The 17533-nt window shown below is 37.0% G+C and overlaps 1 protein-coding gene across 18 annotated transcripts in view; it reads left to right on the forward strand.

Moving 5' to 3' along the window:
- The window catches only part of PTBP3 (polypyrimidine tract binding protein 3), a 116183-nt gene that overhangs the window by 55368 nt on the left and 43282 nt on the right, over positions 1-17533 (forward strand). For 12 of the 18 annotated variants that reach the window (XM_015117062.3, XM_015117063.3, XM_077968327.1 and 9 more), the window contains 3 exons: positions 2802-2971; positions 10879-11025; positions 16356-16520. In XM_015117062.3, coding sequence (XP_014972548.1) covers positions 2802-2971; positions 10879-11025; positions 16356-16520 — 482 coding nt within the window. The remainder of the gene's footprint in view (positions 1-2801; positions 2972-10878; positions 11026-16355; positions 16521-17533) is intronic. The other 6 variants (XM_077968333.1, XM_077968330.1, XM_015117069.3 and 3 more) reach the window with 1 other exon arrangement.

The following is a 17533-nucleotide window of genomic DNA, read 5'->3' on the forward strand; positions in this document are numbered from 1 at the left end:
AGTCTTTCTTAAGAAACGCTAGACATATTATTGATTACAGTGTACTAGATGTTGTGCTGAGCATTTAAAATATATTGAAAAGAACAAATTAAAATTTCAAAATATTCTTGTTATACCTGTTTTACAGGAGTAGAATCTGAGGCTTAGTAACGTTAGTAACTTGCTCAGAACAGGATATCTAATTTCATAGCTCCGCGCTCTTAACGTAGCCTGGGTATTTTATAATATGGAACAATTAACAACCTAAAGTGGTCATTTATAGTTGCACATTTCTTGGTGAAAATTTGTCATCTTACGTCTTTATTTGAAAGTGCATCATAAATGGGAGCTCAGGTAACTTGTTTGGTATTCACATTTTCTCAAACATAGAATACCTCTATTAAAGAAACAACTTTTTAAATGTTCTTTCATTCTTGTTGGACTATTCTGGGTAAACTGATAGGAGCCTCATGCCTTTAGAAAGTTTCTCTAGTCCCTTTCTCCCATCCTGTAACTCCTTGTGCTGGTTGAGCAAGGCCACCTTGGTAGTGTTACTGTTTAGCTCTCTATGCCTGCAGGGAGGGTGCCAAAAAGACATTCCCTGTTCCACTCTCACCCCCGTCCAGTACTCTGATGTTTGTTGTTTTACTCTAGTGCCAGTGTTATCATTTGTTATTGTTCACAGTCCATGTAAGTCTTTGTAAATTTACATTGTCAATGTCAAGTTACTTACCTTTTTCTAGGAGTAGTAAGACACTTTGAAATTACCTTTACACTTTAGTTTGGGTATTTATGAGACTCAAATGAGGCAATGTAAGTGAAAAAGTTTGAAAGTTAGCAGTGAAATGACATTTTAGGTGTTTGGTACCTCTTCGGGTTTTTGGAGCAGAATAATGACATGATACACGTTATGTTACGTTAACGTTACTTTATGTTGTTACTTACGTTACCTTACGTTATGTTATTTTGAGACAGGGTTTCAGGCTGGAGTGCAAGTGGTGCAATCTTGGCTCACTGCAGCCTCCACCTCCCGAGTTCAAGTGATTCTCCTGCCTCAGCCTCCCAAGTACCTGGATTACAGACATACGCCAGCACATCCTGCTAATTTTTGTATTTTTTTTTTTTTTTTTTTTTAAGAGATGGGGGTCTTGCCCTGTTGCCCAGGCTGGTCTCGAACTCCTGACTGCAGGTGATCAGCCCGCCTCAGCCTCCCAAAGTGCTGGGATTACAGGCGTGAATTACTGTGCCGGGCCCGATACACTATTTTAGTTAACATTGATATGATACTGGATCCCCAGAATATGGGAAGCAGGGAGAGTGAAATTAGAGGAGGGGAGAGCTGAAGTGGGGACAAGATCAGGGTGAGGTTGGTGACTTTGAGAGTGGAAATGAAAGAATATAATCAGTAGTCATTTTGGAGGGAAAATCAGTATTTATTGGTGATTGATAAGGGAGACGAGCAGACAGAATCTCTTGCCTTCCAGATTAATTAATCCAATAAACATTTGTGTGCCAATTATTTTCCATAATCTGACATAGGCATTTGCTATATAAAGGTACATAGACCTGTATGGGCCTCTAGGTATTGTCAGTCTTTTAGGTCTGGGGAGGGTGCTGCTTGCATTCATGAACATAGAGAATTTGGGAACAAGTGCTAGTTTGGGTATTAAGTCAACCTATCTAGTTGTAAACAAGTTGAGTTCTGTGCCACAGATATAGATGGATATGAAATATGGCTATATTAATTTTTATTTGGTCCTCATGAAATTTGTTTAGGATCACAGACATTTGATTGTAAAGTTTAATTATTGTTTAGAGAAACGGTATTTTTAGGCATTTGGAAAGATTATATTTTTCTCCGAGTAGTGGCAAATAGGGTATTTAGTGATCAAACAACATTGCAATGAAACTTTTAGCTTTTAAGTAATTTGTATTCAGTCTTTTCGTTCTGTTTCTGGAAGCAAAACCTTTCTGAATCTTACCTACATAAACATAAGTGTTGCTTACAGGCTTGTCAATTCTAGTTATTCTCAGTATGGAAACAATAGGATTTAAATACATTTAGCTTAATGAATTTTTTTACTTTACAGCAGTAATTCTCCAACTTCAGAGTAAATAGAATCTCCTGGAGGGCTTGTTAAAGCAGGTCACTGGGTTCCACTCCTGGAGCTTCTGCTTCAGTAGGTCTGGGTGGGGTTGGAAATTTGCATTTTCAGCAAGGTGGTACTTACGTTAAAAATTATTGTTATATAATAAGGAGTAAGATTATCATAGGAAACCACAATTTAGCTTCTAAAAAATAAAGACTATTAACACCTAAGAAATAAACTTTATTTTAATAAATATACAGCTCAAATCCATATCTCCTTAGGATGTGATAAATAGCAGATTTTTATCATAGTCTTTCCTGAAATTTTATTGTTCTAATTTATTTATTCAGCAGTAGAATAAATTAGAAAAATGTCCTTAAAATACATTAAAGACATCATAAATAGTGTTCTCTATTCATAAGAAAAAGTTGAGTATTTAGAGGTATTTGAAATAACATAATTCATTTACCCTTATATTTTTCCTTGAATTAAAAATCAGACTTCAGTTTTAAAAAATTTAATACCCACTGTGAAAAACCAAAAGCACCCGTTTATTAAAAGGTAGTTGGTTTTGTTTTCTACTCTCCTTTTCCACCTACCCCCATCAGCCCCATGTTTCCCTGAAGTTCAAAACCCAAAGCTCATTTAAGATTAAATGTGACAATATGATTAAGGTAGTATGTCAACCCAAATTAGTTTCAGTAATTTAAAAAAGAATCTTATGTTTTTTAGCTAATGGGAATGACAGCAAGAAATTTAAACGAGATAGACCTCCCTGTTCGCCTTCCCGTGTTCTCCATCTTCGAAAAATTCCATGTGATGTCACCGAAGCAGAGATCATATCATTAGGTCTACCATTTGGCAAAGTAACTAATCTTTTGATGTTGAAAGGAAAAAGCCAGGTATGTAATATTTAAAGATTGACAAAGAGTGATTATCTCCAGATGTTAGTATTACTGATAATTTTTTATTTTCTTGAGCTTCTCTGTATTTTTAAAATTTCATATTATGAACATAAATTAGTTTTAAAAGTAGATTTTTTTGGGGGGGTGTAACAGGAAGCAACAAACCATAGTAACACAAGAAACAGGATTTCTTTTATCCATTGACTTATGTTTTTTCTTCTTAAGACACAAATGTTTTATTTTCTTTTAGTTAATTTGTTTTTAATTTGATTTATATTTTGTATTACACAGTGGTTTATCAAATGTCCTGTGATTAGCAGAAAACGCTGATAGGATATAAATTATACCTCATTTGGCAAATTAAAGAACAGTTAAGTTTTCAAAAATCTAGATAAAAATGTATAGTATTGTCGGCCGGGCGCAGTGGCTCATGCCTGTAATCCCAGCACTTTGGGAGGCCAAGGTAGGCAAATCACCTGAGGTCAGGAGTTCGAAATCAGCCTGGGCAACACGGTGAAACCCTGTCTCTACTAAAAATACAAAATTAGCCGGGCATGGTGGCACATGCCTGTAATCCCAGCTACTTGGGAGGCTGAGGCAGGAGAATCGCTTGAACCTGGGAGGTGGAGGATGTGGTGAGCCGAGATCGCGCCATTGCACTCCAGCCTGGGCAACAAGAGTAAATTTCTGTCTCACCAAAAAAAGAAAAAAAGTATAGTATTGTCAAAAGACAAAATCACAACACATTTAAACATGATTACATTGGCTTCTATTTGTGATTCTAGAACCGAGCAACACCTCATTCTTTAAAATAGAATGAATGTTCCACTGGGCGAGACAGAACAGTTGGTTTTTATAAGGTGGGAACAAGGAAATAACAATTGTTTAAAAAGTGAATTTGTTAACACTGGGTTATTGCATTTTACTTTTCTTGTAAGGGTCAAATCAGTAGGAACTTATTGTGCTGATTCAGGTAGGCCACTCTCTTTCTGATTGGTTGCTGCGAATCTCCTGTTTTCAGGAAAAACTGGTTTGTTTGGGGATTTACTTGCTTTACTTTGCATGAGTGACTCCATTTTAATTTGGACTGGTCTGCTGGGGTGTAGTGCAGGAGGCTAGTCAAAATAATGTCCTCTCAAAAAGTCAGTTTATTTTAGGTATAGAATTAATATGTATCTTCTTTCATAATTCAGAAGAGACTGTAAAGAGTATTCATTTGAGGCTGGGCGCGGTGGCTCAAGTCTGTAATCCCAGCACTTTGGGAGGCCGAGACGGGCGGATCACGAGGTCAGGAGATTGAGACCATCCTGGCTAACACGGTGAAACCCCGTCTCTACTGAAAAATACAAAAAACGAGCCGGGTGAGGTGGTGGGCGCCTGTAGTCCCAGCTACTCCGGAGGCTGAGGCAGGAGAATGACGTAAACCCAGGAGGCGGAGCTTGCAGTGAGCTGAGATCCGGCTACTGCACTCCAGCCTGGGTGACAGAGCGAGACTCCATCTCAAAAAAAAAAAAAAAAAAAAAGAGTTTTCATTTGAGAAGGTAATAGATTCTTCTTAAGATGAGTAAGGAAACTTGTTTCTGTGGTGACCATGACAAAAAATATAATACTTGTCATGTGGATTTTAATAATTGTATGTCCTCTTGTTCCAACTCAGACCCCACTGGGGTGAATTCTTTAGTTTTTTCCAAGTTTTTGGCTGTCCTAAAAATCTTTTATACTGTTTATTACTGTAAAGAAGAGGACAACAAATCTAGGCCCTAGGTATTTTGTAGTACATTGTGATGTATTACTGTGTTTCATCTGCTTTTGATAAATAATAAGTTTAAGAAACACATTTTAAATACATTTATAAATAGTAGTAAGCATTGGGCATGAAAAGAGTTTGGATGATGATGTCTAACTGAGTTCCCTATATTTAGTAAATCACTTATTTAATATCCTCTTTAATTCACATGAGGTTACTAAGATCTGGAGAAGTTAAGTGTAACATGCCGTAATATTTGGCCTTTGTTGTATTTCCACATTTGTCTGAAATCCTTTGGAGACAGTGCATCCCTGCCAGTTAGATCTTTAACACAGTTGCTACTATTGAGAATAGTATGGTTTGCCTGATTTGAACAGAGACCACATGGCCATGTCTAATGGCTAATTGCCTGTGAAACGCTGAGCAGGCAACATCATAATTTTCTTTGTCTCTGCTGCTGATTCTGGGTTTATTTTTATCGGTAAGCTAACCGTAAGTGTTATGTTAATTGCTTGTGTTTTGATCACAAATCGTGTTTAAAAAATATCTTTTTAGTAAATACACTTGAGCAGGAGATTCTGATTTGAGTCACTAGAACCACTCGTGAGTGATAACTTTTCTCAGGGCATTTGAAGGGTGAAGTATTGGGGGCCAAATGGGGATTATTTTTACCAGCCTTCCTCTGGGTAGTGACTTTTGGCTGTCTCTCCACACTGTACTATTAAAATTGGACTTTTTGACTAGATACTTAAATAAAATGTAAATAATTACTGGACTGCATGTGGAAAAAAATTATTTTAGCATATGAAATTTTAGGTCCTGTATACTGTAAGAAAGAAAATCCTGTGACAAGAATCATATATTCCAAGTATATTGTTTAGCTTTTCCTTTATGTGACTGATGTTAGAAATTGAGTATGTTCTTAACATTTAGAAAAAAGTTTGCAGAAATATGCCCATACAATGAATATTATTGTTTACAAATTGTTGAAAGATGAAACTTTTTCCTACCTTGACCGTTTTTATCCTATTGTCTTAGAAAAATTAGAAAAAATATATTACTGACACAAGTGGATAATGGCTTCAAATTACATAACGGACATTTTTACCTTTTAAATAGTATAAATGACTTGAAGTCAATTTTGCTCTTTTAAGATAGTGGAATTTTTATTTGCTTGGGGAGTTTTGTTTGTTTATTGTGGGTTGATTGATTTGTGATGTTTCATCCACTGTCACATGGCTAACATCACTGTTTCATAGAACATTGGTAGTTCATTTGGAGCATTTCATTGGTTGTTACATTTGGTTGGTACAGTTATACATCATGTTTAACATCTGTCCAGTTAATATTGCTTTTCTAGACTTTATGTGGAAACATTTGACAAGTAAGGTAACTATAAACAAATAGTTTGATATAGAGCTATTTGCCATTTCCTGTGTTCAGTAATTTTGGTGTTAACGAATTCATATTTTATAAATTGTAAATGTTTTATACATAAGTTGAAATGGTTGATACGTGCTTGCTAATTAAATGCCCTTGTGCCTGGGGATAGTGGCACTTGCCTCAAGGATTGCTTGAGTCTGGGCATTCTGGACTGTAGTGTACTAAGCCGATTTGGTATCCACACTAAGTTTGACATCAGTGTGGTCCAGGTTGCCTAAGGAGGGGTGAACTGGCTCAGACCAGAACCAGAGCAGGTTAAAACTCCTGTGCTGATGAGTAGTGGGATTGTGCCTGTGAATAGGCGAGGCAACATATCAACACCCCTATCCGTTAAAAAAAAAATGGATGGATGGATGGATGGATGGATGGATGGATGGATGGATGGATGGGTGGATGAATGAATAAATAAATATGTTCTTTTGTAGTAAAAAAAAGAATTGGATTGTCTAACTAGAAATTTTGTTGATTTGGATCAGGAGTGGTTCCTGCATTTTAAATTTTTTGAGATGTTCTTACCAGTAGTTTTGAGGACTCAGAATGGTTGCTTAGTGTCTATAGTTTATCTTTCTAACTAATCATTAAAATAGGGCGACAAAGGCTGGGCACAGTGGTTCACGCCTGTAATCCCACCACTTTGGGAGGCTGAGGCAGGAGGATTACTTGAGCTCAGGAGTTCAAGACCAGCCTGGGCAGTATAGTGAGACCTCGTCGCTACAAAAATTGTAAAAAATTAGCCAAGTGTGGTGGCACCCACCTGTAGTCCCAGCTATTTGGGAGGCTGAGATGGAAGGATTGCTTGAACCCAGGAAGTGGAGGTTGCAGTGAGCTGAGATTGCGCCACTGCACTCCAGTGTAGTGAGACTCTGTCTCTAAATAAATAAATAAATAAATACATAAAAAGAGTGAGATGGGGACAAAATCTACCACCTTAAAGCTTTGTATACTTATTCCTGTAAGAGGAAACTATGTATACTATAGAATACAAGTGTCAAGGGGCTTTTGCCAGCTAAACTTTTCCTGAGTCATTCTTCAGATATCTACTGTTAGTACAGTGACTACAGATATCAAGTCACTTGAATGACTTTAAATCAATATTGACTCAGTGAGTGTAGGAAGTTCTCAGATTTCCATAATTTGAATAATTGATCTTTCGTCCCTTATTTTTTAAAAAATATTCTGTATTTGGAAGATTATAAACTATTTTCTGTTTTTGAGACGGAGTCTCGCTCTGTTGCCCAGGCTGGAGTACACTGGAGTTCACTGGTGAGATCTTGACCTCACTGCAACCTCTGCCTCCCAGGTTCAAGTGATTCTCCTGCCTCAGCCTCTCAAGAAGCTAGGATTACAGGCACCTGCCACCACACCTGGCTAATTTTTTGTGCGTGTTTTTAGTAGAGACGGGGTTACACAACTTTGGCCAGGCTGGTCTCGAACTCCTAACCTCAAGTGATCTGCCCATCACGGCCTCCCAAAGCATTGGGATCATAGGCGTGAGCCACTACACCTGGCCTTATTTTGTCATAAAGGTTTAATATCACTAATCTGAAAATGAGGTGCTCCAAAATCTGAAACTTTTTGAGCACCGTAACAATCAAAGGAAATGCTCACTGGAGCATTTTGGATTCCAGAATTTTGAATTAGGGATGCTCAGCTAGTAAGTATCTAAGGCAAATATTAAATATTTCAAAATCTGAAATCTAAAACACTTCTGTTCCTAAGCATTTTGGATAAGGGATACTCAGCCTGTGCCTCAGAATTAAATATGACATATATGTGCATGTCTATGTTTTATTGAATGCCTCAGTACTTAAAAAGGAACCTAAAGCCAGGCGTGGTGGCTCATTCCTCTAATCCCAGCACTTTAGAAGGCCAAGGTGGTTGGATCACTTGAGGTCAGGAGTTCAAGACCGGCCTGGCCAACATGGTGAAACCGCGTCTCTACTAAAAATACAAAAATTAGCCGGGTGTGGTGGCACGCACTTGTGATTGTGATCCCAGCTAGTCAGGAGGCTGAGGCTGGAGAATTGCTTGAACCCAGGAGGTGGAGGTTGCAGTGAGCCGAGATCGCACCATTGCACTCCAGCCTGGGCAACACAGCAAGACTCCTACTCAAAAACAAACAAAAACAAAAAAAGGAACCTAAGCCCTGGGAGCACTAAAGCCATGTGAGTCTATGAGTTAGGGGCAGCTGGTGGCAGTGGTGATGGGTAATATGGTAAGGAGATCACTGAAACGTTTTCTTCACAACGCTTTTTGAGGGTTGAGGGATAGAGAGAGGGTGTGGAATGGGGAGAATTCTTGGTACCTTAAGATAATGCTGTCTGTCAATGCTGCACGCATGATTTCCCATCATTTTAGACTGGAATTTCAGATGCCTTTTTAAGGAATGCTTAAGAATCATGATTCTTATGTTGGGAAACCTTTAAAAAATTAAAAATACTTCATACATTTATTGAAAAAAATTCAAAAGCATAGAATTATTTAAAGTAAAACTTGATATTCCCCAAACAGCACTGTTTTCTGGCCAAAGTTAAGTGTGATTCCATACATACAAGTAAATGTGACATGAAGATGTAGATACCATGTTTATATATGTGTGCACGTGTGTGTAATATATATAAACATGTAAAACACAGGAAATACCTTTACATATTTATATGTAACCTTTTTTCAAAATGTAACATGGGTGTTAATTGGAAGCATTTGAAACATTGAGTACGAAGGATTTGGTGACACCTGTAGTCCCAGCACTCTGGGAGGCCAACTTGGGTGAATCGCTTGAGGTCAGGAGTTCTAGACCAGCCTGCATGATGACTCCCCGTCTCTACTATAAACCCAAAAATTAGCCGGGGGCATGGTGTCATGTGCTTGTTAATCCCAGTCACTTGTGGGGCTGAGGCAGGAGAATCATTTGAACCCAGGAGGCAGAGGTTACAGTGAGCCGAGATACGCCACTGCACTCCAGCCTGGGCGACAGTGAGACTGTGTCTCAAAAAAAAAAAAGATTGAGAATTGGAAAATTGCCACTTAATTAACTGGTTTTATATGGTTCTTGATTTTTTTCTCGTTTCTTCTTAGAAATACTTAAGAAGGCAAATCTAAAGTGTGCACCATTATATGAGTAAAAGGTGAAAGATTTATACCATCTGAAGAAAAACCAGAGTATTGATCACCATTCTACAAGGATGCTTTTCAGAGGCTTTTAATAGTTTTATTCTGAAAAATCCCATACAGTCCAACTAACAGGAACTAAAAATGATCTCAATTAAAAAATCATCTCATGTTAGAGCTGCAAAGAGACTTAAAGATCCTGTTAGGCAGTGCTTCATGTTTTAGATAAGGAAACTAAGGCTCAGAGGTGTTAATGAGTAAGGTGTCATAGCCAGGCATAGATTTTAATCAGGTTCCCTTTCTACCATATCATGCTAGTTCTCGTTTCTTGCTATCACATATGTTGGTGAAGTATGAGATAATAAAACTTACTGGAAAAAAGTGAATGCTCTATTAATTTGATTCATAAATGGCTGTTTTTAAAAAGGGTAAAAGGAGAACATACCATTTTGCCCCATTCCTGTTTAAGACTGGGTATTATTAGAGCAGTGTTTCTCAATGTTTTTTCCTCTGTTTTTTCTTTCTGCTCCCCTAAAGACGGTTTTTAGCCTTTTTACCCCTTAATTGCCGGCATTAAATTTAGTATCTGTTTATGTATCATAGCCTTTTAGCCTCATATTTTTTTTTTTTGAGGCAGAGTTTCACTCATTCGCAGTGGCGTGATCTTGGCTCACTGCAACCTCTGCCTCCCGGCCTCAAGCAATTCTCCCGCCTTAGCCACCCGGGTAGCTGGTATTACAGGCACCCGACAATCATTCCCGGCTAATTTTTGTAGTTTTAGTAGAGACAGGGTTTCACTGTGTTGGCCGGGCTGGCCTTGAACTCCTGACCTCAGGTGATCCACCCTCCTCAGACTCCCAAAGTGCTGGGATTGCAGGCCTGAGCCACTGTGCCCAGCCTTAGCCTCACTATTTTTAATGATAAACTTAAATCACAGCCCCTGAAAGCATCCGTTTACAGTGGTGACATACACATTTATTTTCATCTTTTTAATTATTTCTAGATTTTAAAAGAAACAGAAATAAAAGGAGAACCAAAAACTACATAAAATTCCTTAATCAACTGGCAGTTAAATCCTTTTTTTTTCTTTTTGAGACAGTGTCTTACTCTGTTGCCCATGGTGCAGTGCAGTCATGCAGACATGGATCACTGCACCCTCAACCTCCCAGGCTCAAGCAATCCTCCTACTCAGCCCCTCCCTCATTCCCCAACCCCAAGTAGCTGGGACCACAGCCATGTGCCACTATGCGTAGCTAATTTAAGAAATTTTTTTTGTAGAGATGGATTTTCCCTATGTTGCCCAGGCTGGTGTTGAACTCCTGGGCTCAAGCAGTCCTCCCACCTTGTCTTCCCAAAGTAGCTGGAATTACAGTTGTGAACCACCATGCCTGGCTTCTCAAAGTTCTTCAGTGAACTCAACTTTTTAGATGTTTCTAATTGACATCCATGATATTTTGAAGCAAAGTTTTTTTTTTCTCCCCTTGGGGGTAGTGTCATTTTATTTGAGAATGCATGGTTTTAGAGCAAGCTAGAATGGCAAAATATCTCTTAACTATCTTTCAAAAAGATGAGCTTTCACTTTATCTTCTTGTGTTTATTGCAGGCTTTCTTAGAAATGGCTTCTGAGGAAGCTGCTGTTACTATGGTGAATTATTACACTCCTATTACTCCTCACCTTCGAAGCCAGCCTGTTTATATTCAGTATTCCAATCACAGAGAACTTAAGACTGACAATCTACCTAATCAAGCTGTAAGTATTAAAGGTGTTTTTAAAAATAGATATGGGAACACATGGTATAACTTACATACTTTACAGATGAAGCAAAATTATGTGCCTTTATTTATTTTAGGATACTTTACTAGTCATAATTGTATATGTAAATTCTTCCCCCAATTCTTAAGAATAAGAAAGCAATGCCATTTAGAAATATATTAGAAGTTTATTTTTTCTTTTGAAACTGTTTTCACAATAAAAAGAGGAGAAAAAATATTTATTGTTACATACATCTTAAAATCTCAGATCTGAAAGGAACTTAATGATTCATTTCAATCGTCTTTTTACAGAAACTGAGTGATATTAAGTAACGGAACTTAAGACCTTAAGAGTTTTTTAGAATTGTTTATTAAATGATTTTTGACTCCTGAAGATGAATGTGAAATGTAGCATAGCAACATTTCTTACCCATTTTTCTGTTATTTTGATGTAGCACACATTGAGTCTTTTGTGTCTTTCCATGTTGATTTTTTTTTTTTTTTTTTTTTTTTTGAGACGGAGTCTCGCTCTGTCACCCAGGCTGGAGTGCGGTGGCCGGATCTCAGCTCACTGCAAGCTCCGCCTCCCGGGTTCACGCCATTCTCCTGCCTCAGCCTCCCGAGTAGCTGGGACTATAGGCGCCCGCCACCTCGCCCGGCTAGTTTTTTTGTATTTTTTTAGTAGAGACGGGGTTTCACGGTGTTAGCCAGGATGGTCTCGATCTCCTGACCTCGTGATCCGCCCGTCTCGGCCTCCCAAAGTGCTGGGATTACAGGCGTGAGCCACCGCGCCCGGCCCCATGTTGATTTTTAAGTGGTTAAAAATAGTTTAATAATTTGAAGTTATTTAAGGACAGAAAATGTTTATCCACAAAGCAAATACATTTTAAGAAAGTGGGTTTTGGCTGGGTGCGATTTGGGAGGCCGAGGCAGGTGGATCATGAGGTCAGGAGATCGAGACCATCCTGGCTAACACAGTGAAACCCTGTCTGTACCAAAAATACAAAAAAAAATTAGCCGGGTGTGGTGGCGGATGCCGGTAGTCCCAGCTACTCAGGAGGCTGAGGCAGAGAAATGGTGTGAACCCGGGAGGCAGAGCTTGTGGTGAGCCAAGACCGTGCCACTGTGTTCCAGCCTGGGTGGCAGAATAAGACTCCATCTCAAAAAAAAAAAAAAAAAAAAAACCAAAACAAAAACGAAGAAAGTGGGTTTTTTTAAAGTTATGATTTTAAGGGCATGTTTGGCCTCTGTATTCTTGCTCTAGGCAAAGAACTCCTCCAGCTCTCTGATTTTGTGTTGAAAGGCAGCATAATATAAGCTGGTGAGATTCAATTAGTTTTCCACATTGTTTGAAACAGCGATATTTACTGCATGTAATCCTTAACTTATTTTAGGCAATATTAATGGCATATAATAAACTATATAAGCTTATAATAAATACAATATTAGATGAATGGAATAGACTTTAAAATAAAAAATTGTCATTACAAATTGTACATAGGATACATGCTTATGGTACACCATTCAATCAAGAAAAGTAAAAGAGAAAAGAACTAAAACCAATCCAGTTACCCAGAGATAACTAATGACTAGTGGTAATATTCGATGTGTATTCAGGTGTCTGTGTATCTAATTTTACACAAAATGTTTTGAAATCTTTTTTTGTGTAATGTTATGGACATGAGTTTATTACAACAAATAGAGCATTACCTCATTAGCTTTTAATGACTATAATACTCTCTTGTATAGGAGAATTATAATTTGTCCAATTTCTTTTTGATACACACTGAAGTTGTTTCCAGTGTATATTCCAGTACAGCATATTCCAATCCAATACAATGTATATTGCCGTACAATACAATGTATATTCCAATGTATATGTATGAAATTGCTGGGACAAAGCATGTACATATTTTAAATTTTGGTTTATGTTGCATGATTGCTTTCTGTAGAGATTATGTGCTTAGAGTGCCACCAATATAATGGATGAGCAGATGGCTTTCCAGTGTTCGTTAATAGATAGATGAGTAATTGTATCCTATTTTTTACTTTTGTTTGATAATTTGTAAAATACTTATACTGATTTTTGTTAGTGCCACTTCCCCATTTTTTATTGTAGTAAAATATACATGACATAAAATTTACCATTTCAGCCGTTTTTAAATGTACAGGTTAATGGCATTAAGTACATTCACATTGTTGTATAGTCACCACCACTCTTAGTCTCTAGATGCCATTTCTCATCACCTCAAACTTGAAACACTCTATCCATTATACAGTAACTCCCTATTCCTCCCTCCCTCCCACCTCTGGCAACTACCATTCTACCTTCAGTCTCTATGGATTTTTAAATATATAGTCAAGTCTCTTAGGATGTCATAATACAATCTTTTCTGACTTCGGTACCATGCTCAGAAAGACCTAGTACACCAAAATTAAAAAAAGAATCTATGTATGTTTTCTTCTAATACTTTTAAGTTGTGGTTCTTACTTCTATTAGGAATTTTTTGGATGTAGGAATGAGGGTAAGGCTTCAGTCTTTTTTTTACTCCAAGAGACCAGTTTCTCCTGCATTATTTTTGAATAACTCACTTATTATCTATAATGTGAAACTTGTCCTTTGTATATTAGTTTTCTATACACACCCTATGCCTGCTGATCATATGTACACACACGTGCACTCTTGTCTGACATGCTTGTATGTTCTACTTACATGTCTTGTTCTACCCTCATGTGTGTGCTGCTCACATGCTATGCATTCCATGTTTAACCTTTACTTTAACCTTTTGAATTGCAAAAGCTTGGATTCCGTTTCTGCATCTGTGCCCTAAGGCTTAATTTTTTTTTTTTGGGAGACAGAATTTTACTCTTTGCCCAGGATGGAGTGAAGTGGCGCCATCTCAGCTCATTGCAACCTCTGCTCCCCACCCCCCGCCCGCCGGGTTCAAGCGATTCTCCTGCCTTAGCCTCACGAGTAGCTGGGATTATAGGTGCCCGCCACCATGCCCAGCTAATTTTTGTAGTTTTAGTAGAGACAGGGTTTCACTATGGTGGCCAGGCTGGTCTGGAACTCCTGACATCAGGTGATCCACCTGCCTCTGCCTCCCAAAGTGCTAGGATTACAGGTGTGAGCTACTGCTCCTGACTCCTAAGGCTTAATATATTGCAGGGCAAGACCTTATTTCTTACTCTCTTTTCAGAAATTAACTGATTAATATATCTTGCCTATTTCTTCAGATACATTTTGGAATTATTTTGGTAACTCCTGTCCTCCAAGAGACACACTTGGAATTGGGTCGATGTTGTAAATTAATTTGAGATAATTAATTTTGCACATTAATTATATTACTCTGATTCTTTTAAGGAGGAAGTTATATTTTGTTTGTTTTCTTGTTTGTCTTTCAGTAGACTTTTTAATTTTCCTTCATGTAAATCCTGCATTTTTCTCATTAGTGTGATTCTTAAATATGTTGCTATAAATCTTGAAGGGAAAAAACAATTTAATAAATCTTAAAGGTTGGATTATTCCAAAGAGAAACAGTGAGAAATCCCAGTTGCTTGGCAACCAAAGCTAGCCTGAATGACCTAGTTTATTCTGAGATAGCCTTCATTTCTTCCCAATACTTTTTCCATCTTGTTGCTTTTGTATAACTTTTATGCATTGATGTTTGATAAAATACAATACTTTTTTTTTTAAATTCAAAGTCCTACATCAAACCTAACGTCAAAGTTTCAGATACCTGTTTGATATTTTTAAAGTACTGTAATGTCTTTTTATTCTGACATTCCCAGAAAGCTGATGGATGAGTGTTTCATTCCTTTTTATTCTCTGAATAGCAAGCTATCCCAAAATATGCACTTTATTTTTCCAGTTTATGATTGTACTTGCCAGAAGGTCAGGTGAATAGTAAGTGTTTTTGTTTCCTTGATTTAAACTAAAATCACAACTGTAAAATTTAGGTCATATTCTGAGATACAGCATTTGAGAAATGGTTGTGTTAATAGGAGTCGTCATTGTATGCAGCTTTTCTTGACCTTGTGGATGAAAGTTTATAAATCTGCCATGAGATGACCATAGAAAGATTTTCTCTAAAAAGAGAATCATACTTAACACTTAAGATCTGTGCATTTTTATTGTATGTTAATTTTCATCTTCTCAATCTGAGAAATATCTTCTTTACATTTTCCAGGCATTTTTAAATTTTACATGAAGTACACATTTCTCCTTATCCCACATTAAATTTGTTTTCCTGATCATACTATTGCTATTATTTCCTTTATTAATTTCACTATTCCAGAGAGTTTGTTACCCAAACATTTTAAAATTATTTCCCATAATAGGAATTCTGCTCCTTCATAATTTTTAGCATTGGACATAATTTTTAGCAGTTTGAGTTTGTCTGTTGTTTCCTTGTGATTCAATTCAGAGTATCTGTCTTTGATAGCACATCACAGAAGTAATGCTCTTTTCATTGCATCATAAAATTTCCATTAGTTGTGTTAGTAATGATGGGCTCTTTGATCACTTGATTAGGGTGGTGTTTGCCAGCCCTCTCCACTATAAAGTTGTTACTTACAAGGGGGAAGAGTAGTATTTTGTGGGCAGGTACTTTAAAACTATGTAAATATACTGTTCCTTATCAGCTGTTAATTTATATCAGTATGGACTAAAGGTTTCCTATGTTATTTGATGGGTTTTTTAACAGTTGTTATTATTTTGATACACAAATTGTCCTAGATTTGGCCAGTACAGGCCCCTTCAAACTGGTTTCTATGTCCTTTTGGAATATCCCTATCATTCTTTGAACATTTCCTTGCATTCTGACCAACGCTTCCTCCCCCTGCCCCAAAACAAAAATGTTTTATACTCATCTTGTGATTTCTGGGCCCCAGTTCTGGAATCAGCTATTCTTTTAGAGTGCCTTGGTTTCTTTTAGTGGAGAATATTTAGAAGCTTGTCTTGCCTACCCTTGCTTAGGTGTAAACATCCCATACCATAGTCTTTAATGTTGCTTCCATATTTCTTCTCCCATTGTCTTTTAAAAATTAGGAAATAAAAATTGTATCCAAATTTTCTCCTTTTCTCCATGTGTTTTTTTTCTTCAAGTAAATTTAAGCACCTTTTAAAAATACTGTGTCGTTGTGCTATGCAGGGAGGTGTTTGACTGTTTACTTGATTACAAATTTAGGATATGTACCTCCAGACAGAGTAGATAAATCTTGTTTTACTTAACTATATTGCTTCATACTGTTTTATATCAACTAAATTTTAGGATTCATATAATGCGTCTGTATAATCAAAAGTTCTCATTTTGGGTTGTTCTATAGCGAGCCCAGGCTGCACTGCAGGCTGTCAGTGCCGTCCAATCAGGAAGCCTGGCCCTTTCTGGAGGTCCTTCCAATGAAGGCACAGTCCTACCTGGGCAGAGCCCTGTGCTTCGAATAATTATTGAAAACCTCTTTTACCCTGTTACCCTGGAAGTTCTTCATCAGGTAAGGAGGAATAAATACTCTTAAGAAGGTTAAGTTAAATATGGCTTCTGAAACTTTTGATGTTTTATATCTAAGTTGTTTAGCTTATTGGTTTTGTTGATATATTTGTTTAAATAATGAAAAAATCTTTATCCTGTTTCATAGAAATTAGAGGTAATTTTTTGACAGCCTCCTTTTTCTAACTTGAATACATAATTTAAAAGGGTGTAAAAAGTTTTGATTTTTTTCTTACAGGTAAGCATGAAAATGAACAAAGCATAGAATACTGTGAAAAGTCCAGGTAGTAGTTGTTCCTTAGAAAGTAACATCACCATTGAGTACAACTAATTTGTTTCTGTTGACAACTTCTTACATTTGAGTATTTCTGATTTAAAAATTCTAAAGGGAAAATGTATAATAAGTCTTCACGTGTAATATGAATATACCATGTTAAATATTGACTGATGCCCAACCTAAGCTTCATACACTACCCGTTGGTATATCTAAATTGTCTTGATAAAAGAAATCATGGCAAGTAATATGTAGAATTTAAGAATTGAAGGTCAGTTAGTTTCATAATTTTGTAGTGAGTAAATCCGAAACACAAATAATTGATAAGTATTGAATATTGTAGAGAGTAATTGAAGAGCCAATTAGAATTGAGACTTCCTGATGTAATTTCCCATGTTTTGTTTTTGAATGGTTGTTACATTTTTAACTAATATTTCATATATACATATCCTCCAAATGTAATATACAGTTATCTGGTAATCTGTGTATATAAATATTTGACATACAGCCCCAAAATTTAGTCAGCTTTTGTCCTCTTTAGCTATATATTGATTTCGTTTCGTTACACTTATTACACCCACATACTCATTACACCCACATATTAAAATACTGCAACACTTCCCTTGCTTATTTTCATTTAACAGAGTCGTGCCTTTGGATTTGTGGTATGTGCAGAGTCATAGGGATGTGTGTCTTTGTATATGTAAGAATTGAAATGCATCTTACTCTAGCCTCACATTTTA

The sequence above is a fragment of the Macaca mulatta genome, chromosome 15 (assembly GCF_049350105.2).
Source record: "Macaca mulatta isolate MMU2019108-1 chromosome 15, T2T-MMU8v2.0, whole genome shotgun sequence".
Lineage (NCBI taxonomy): Eukaryota > Metazoa > Chordata > Mammalia > Primates > Cercopithecidae > Macaca > Macaca mulatta.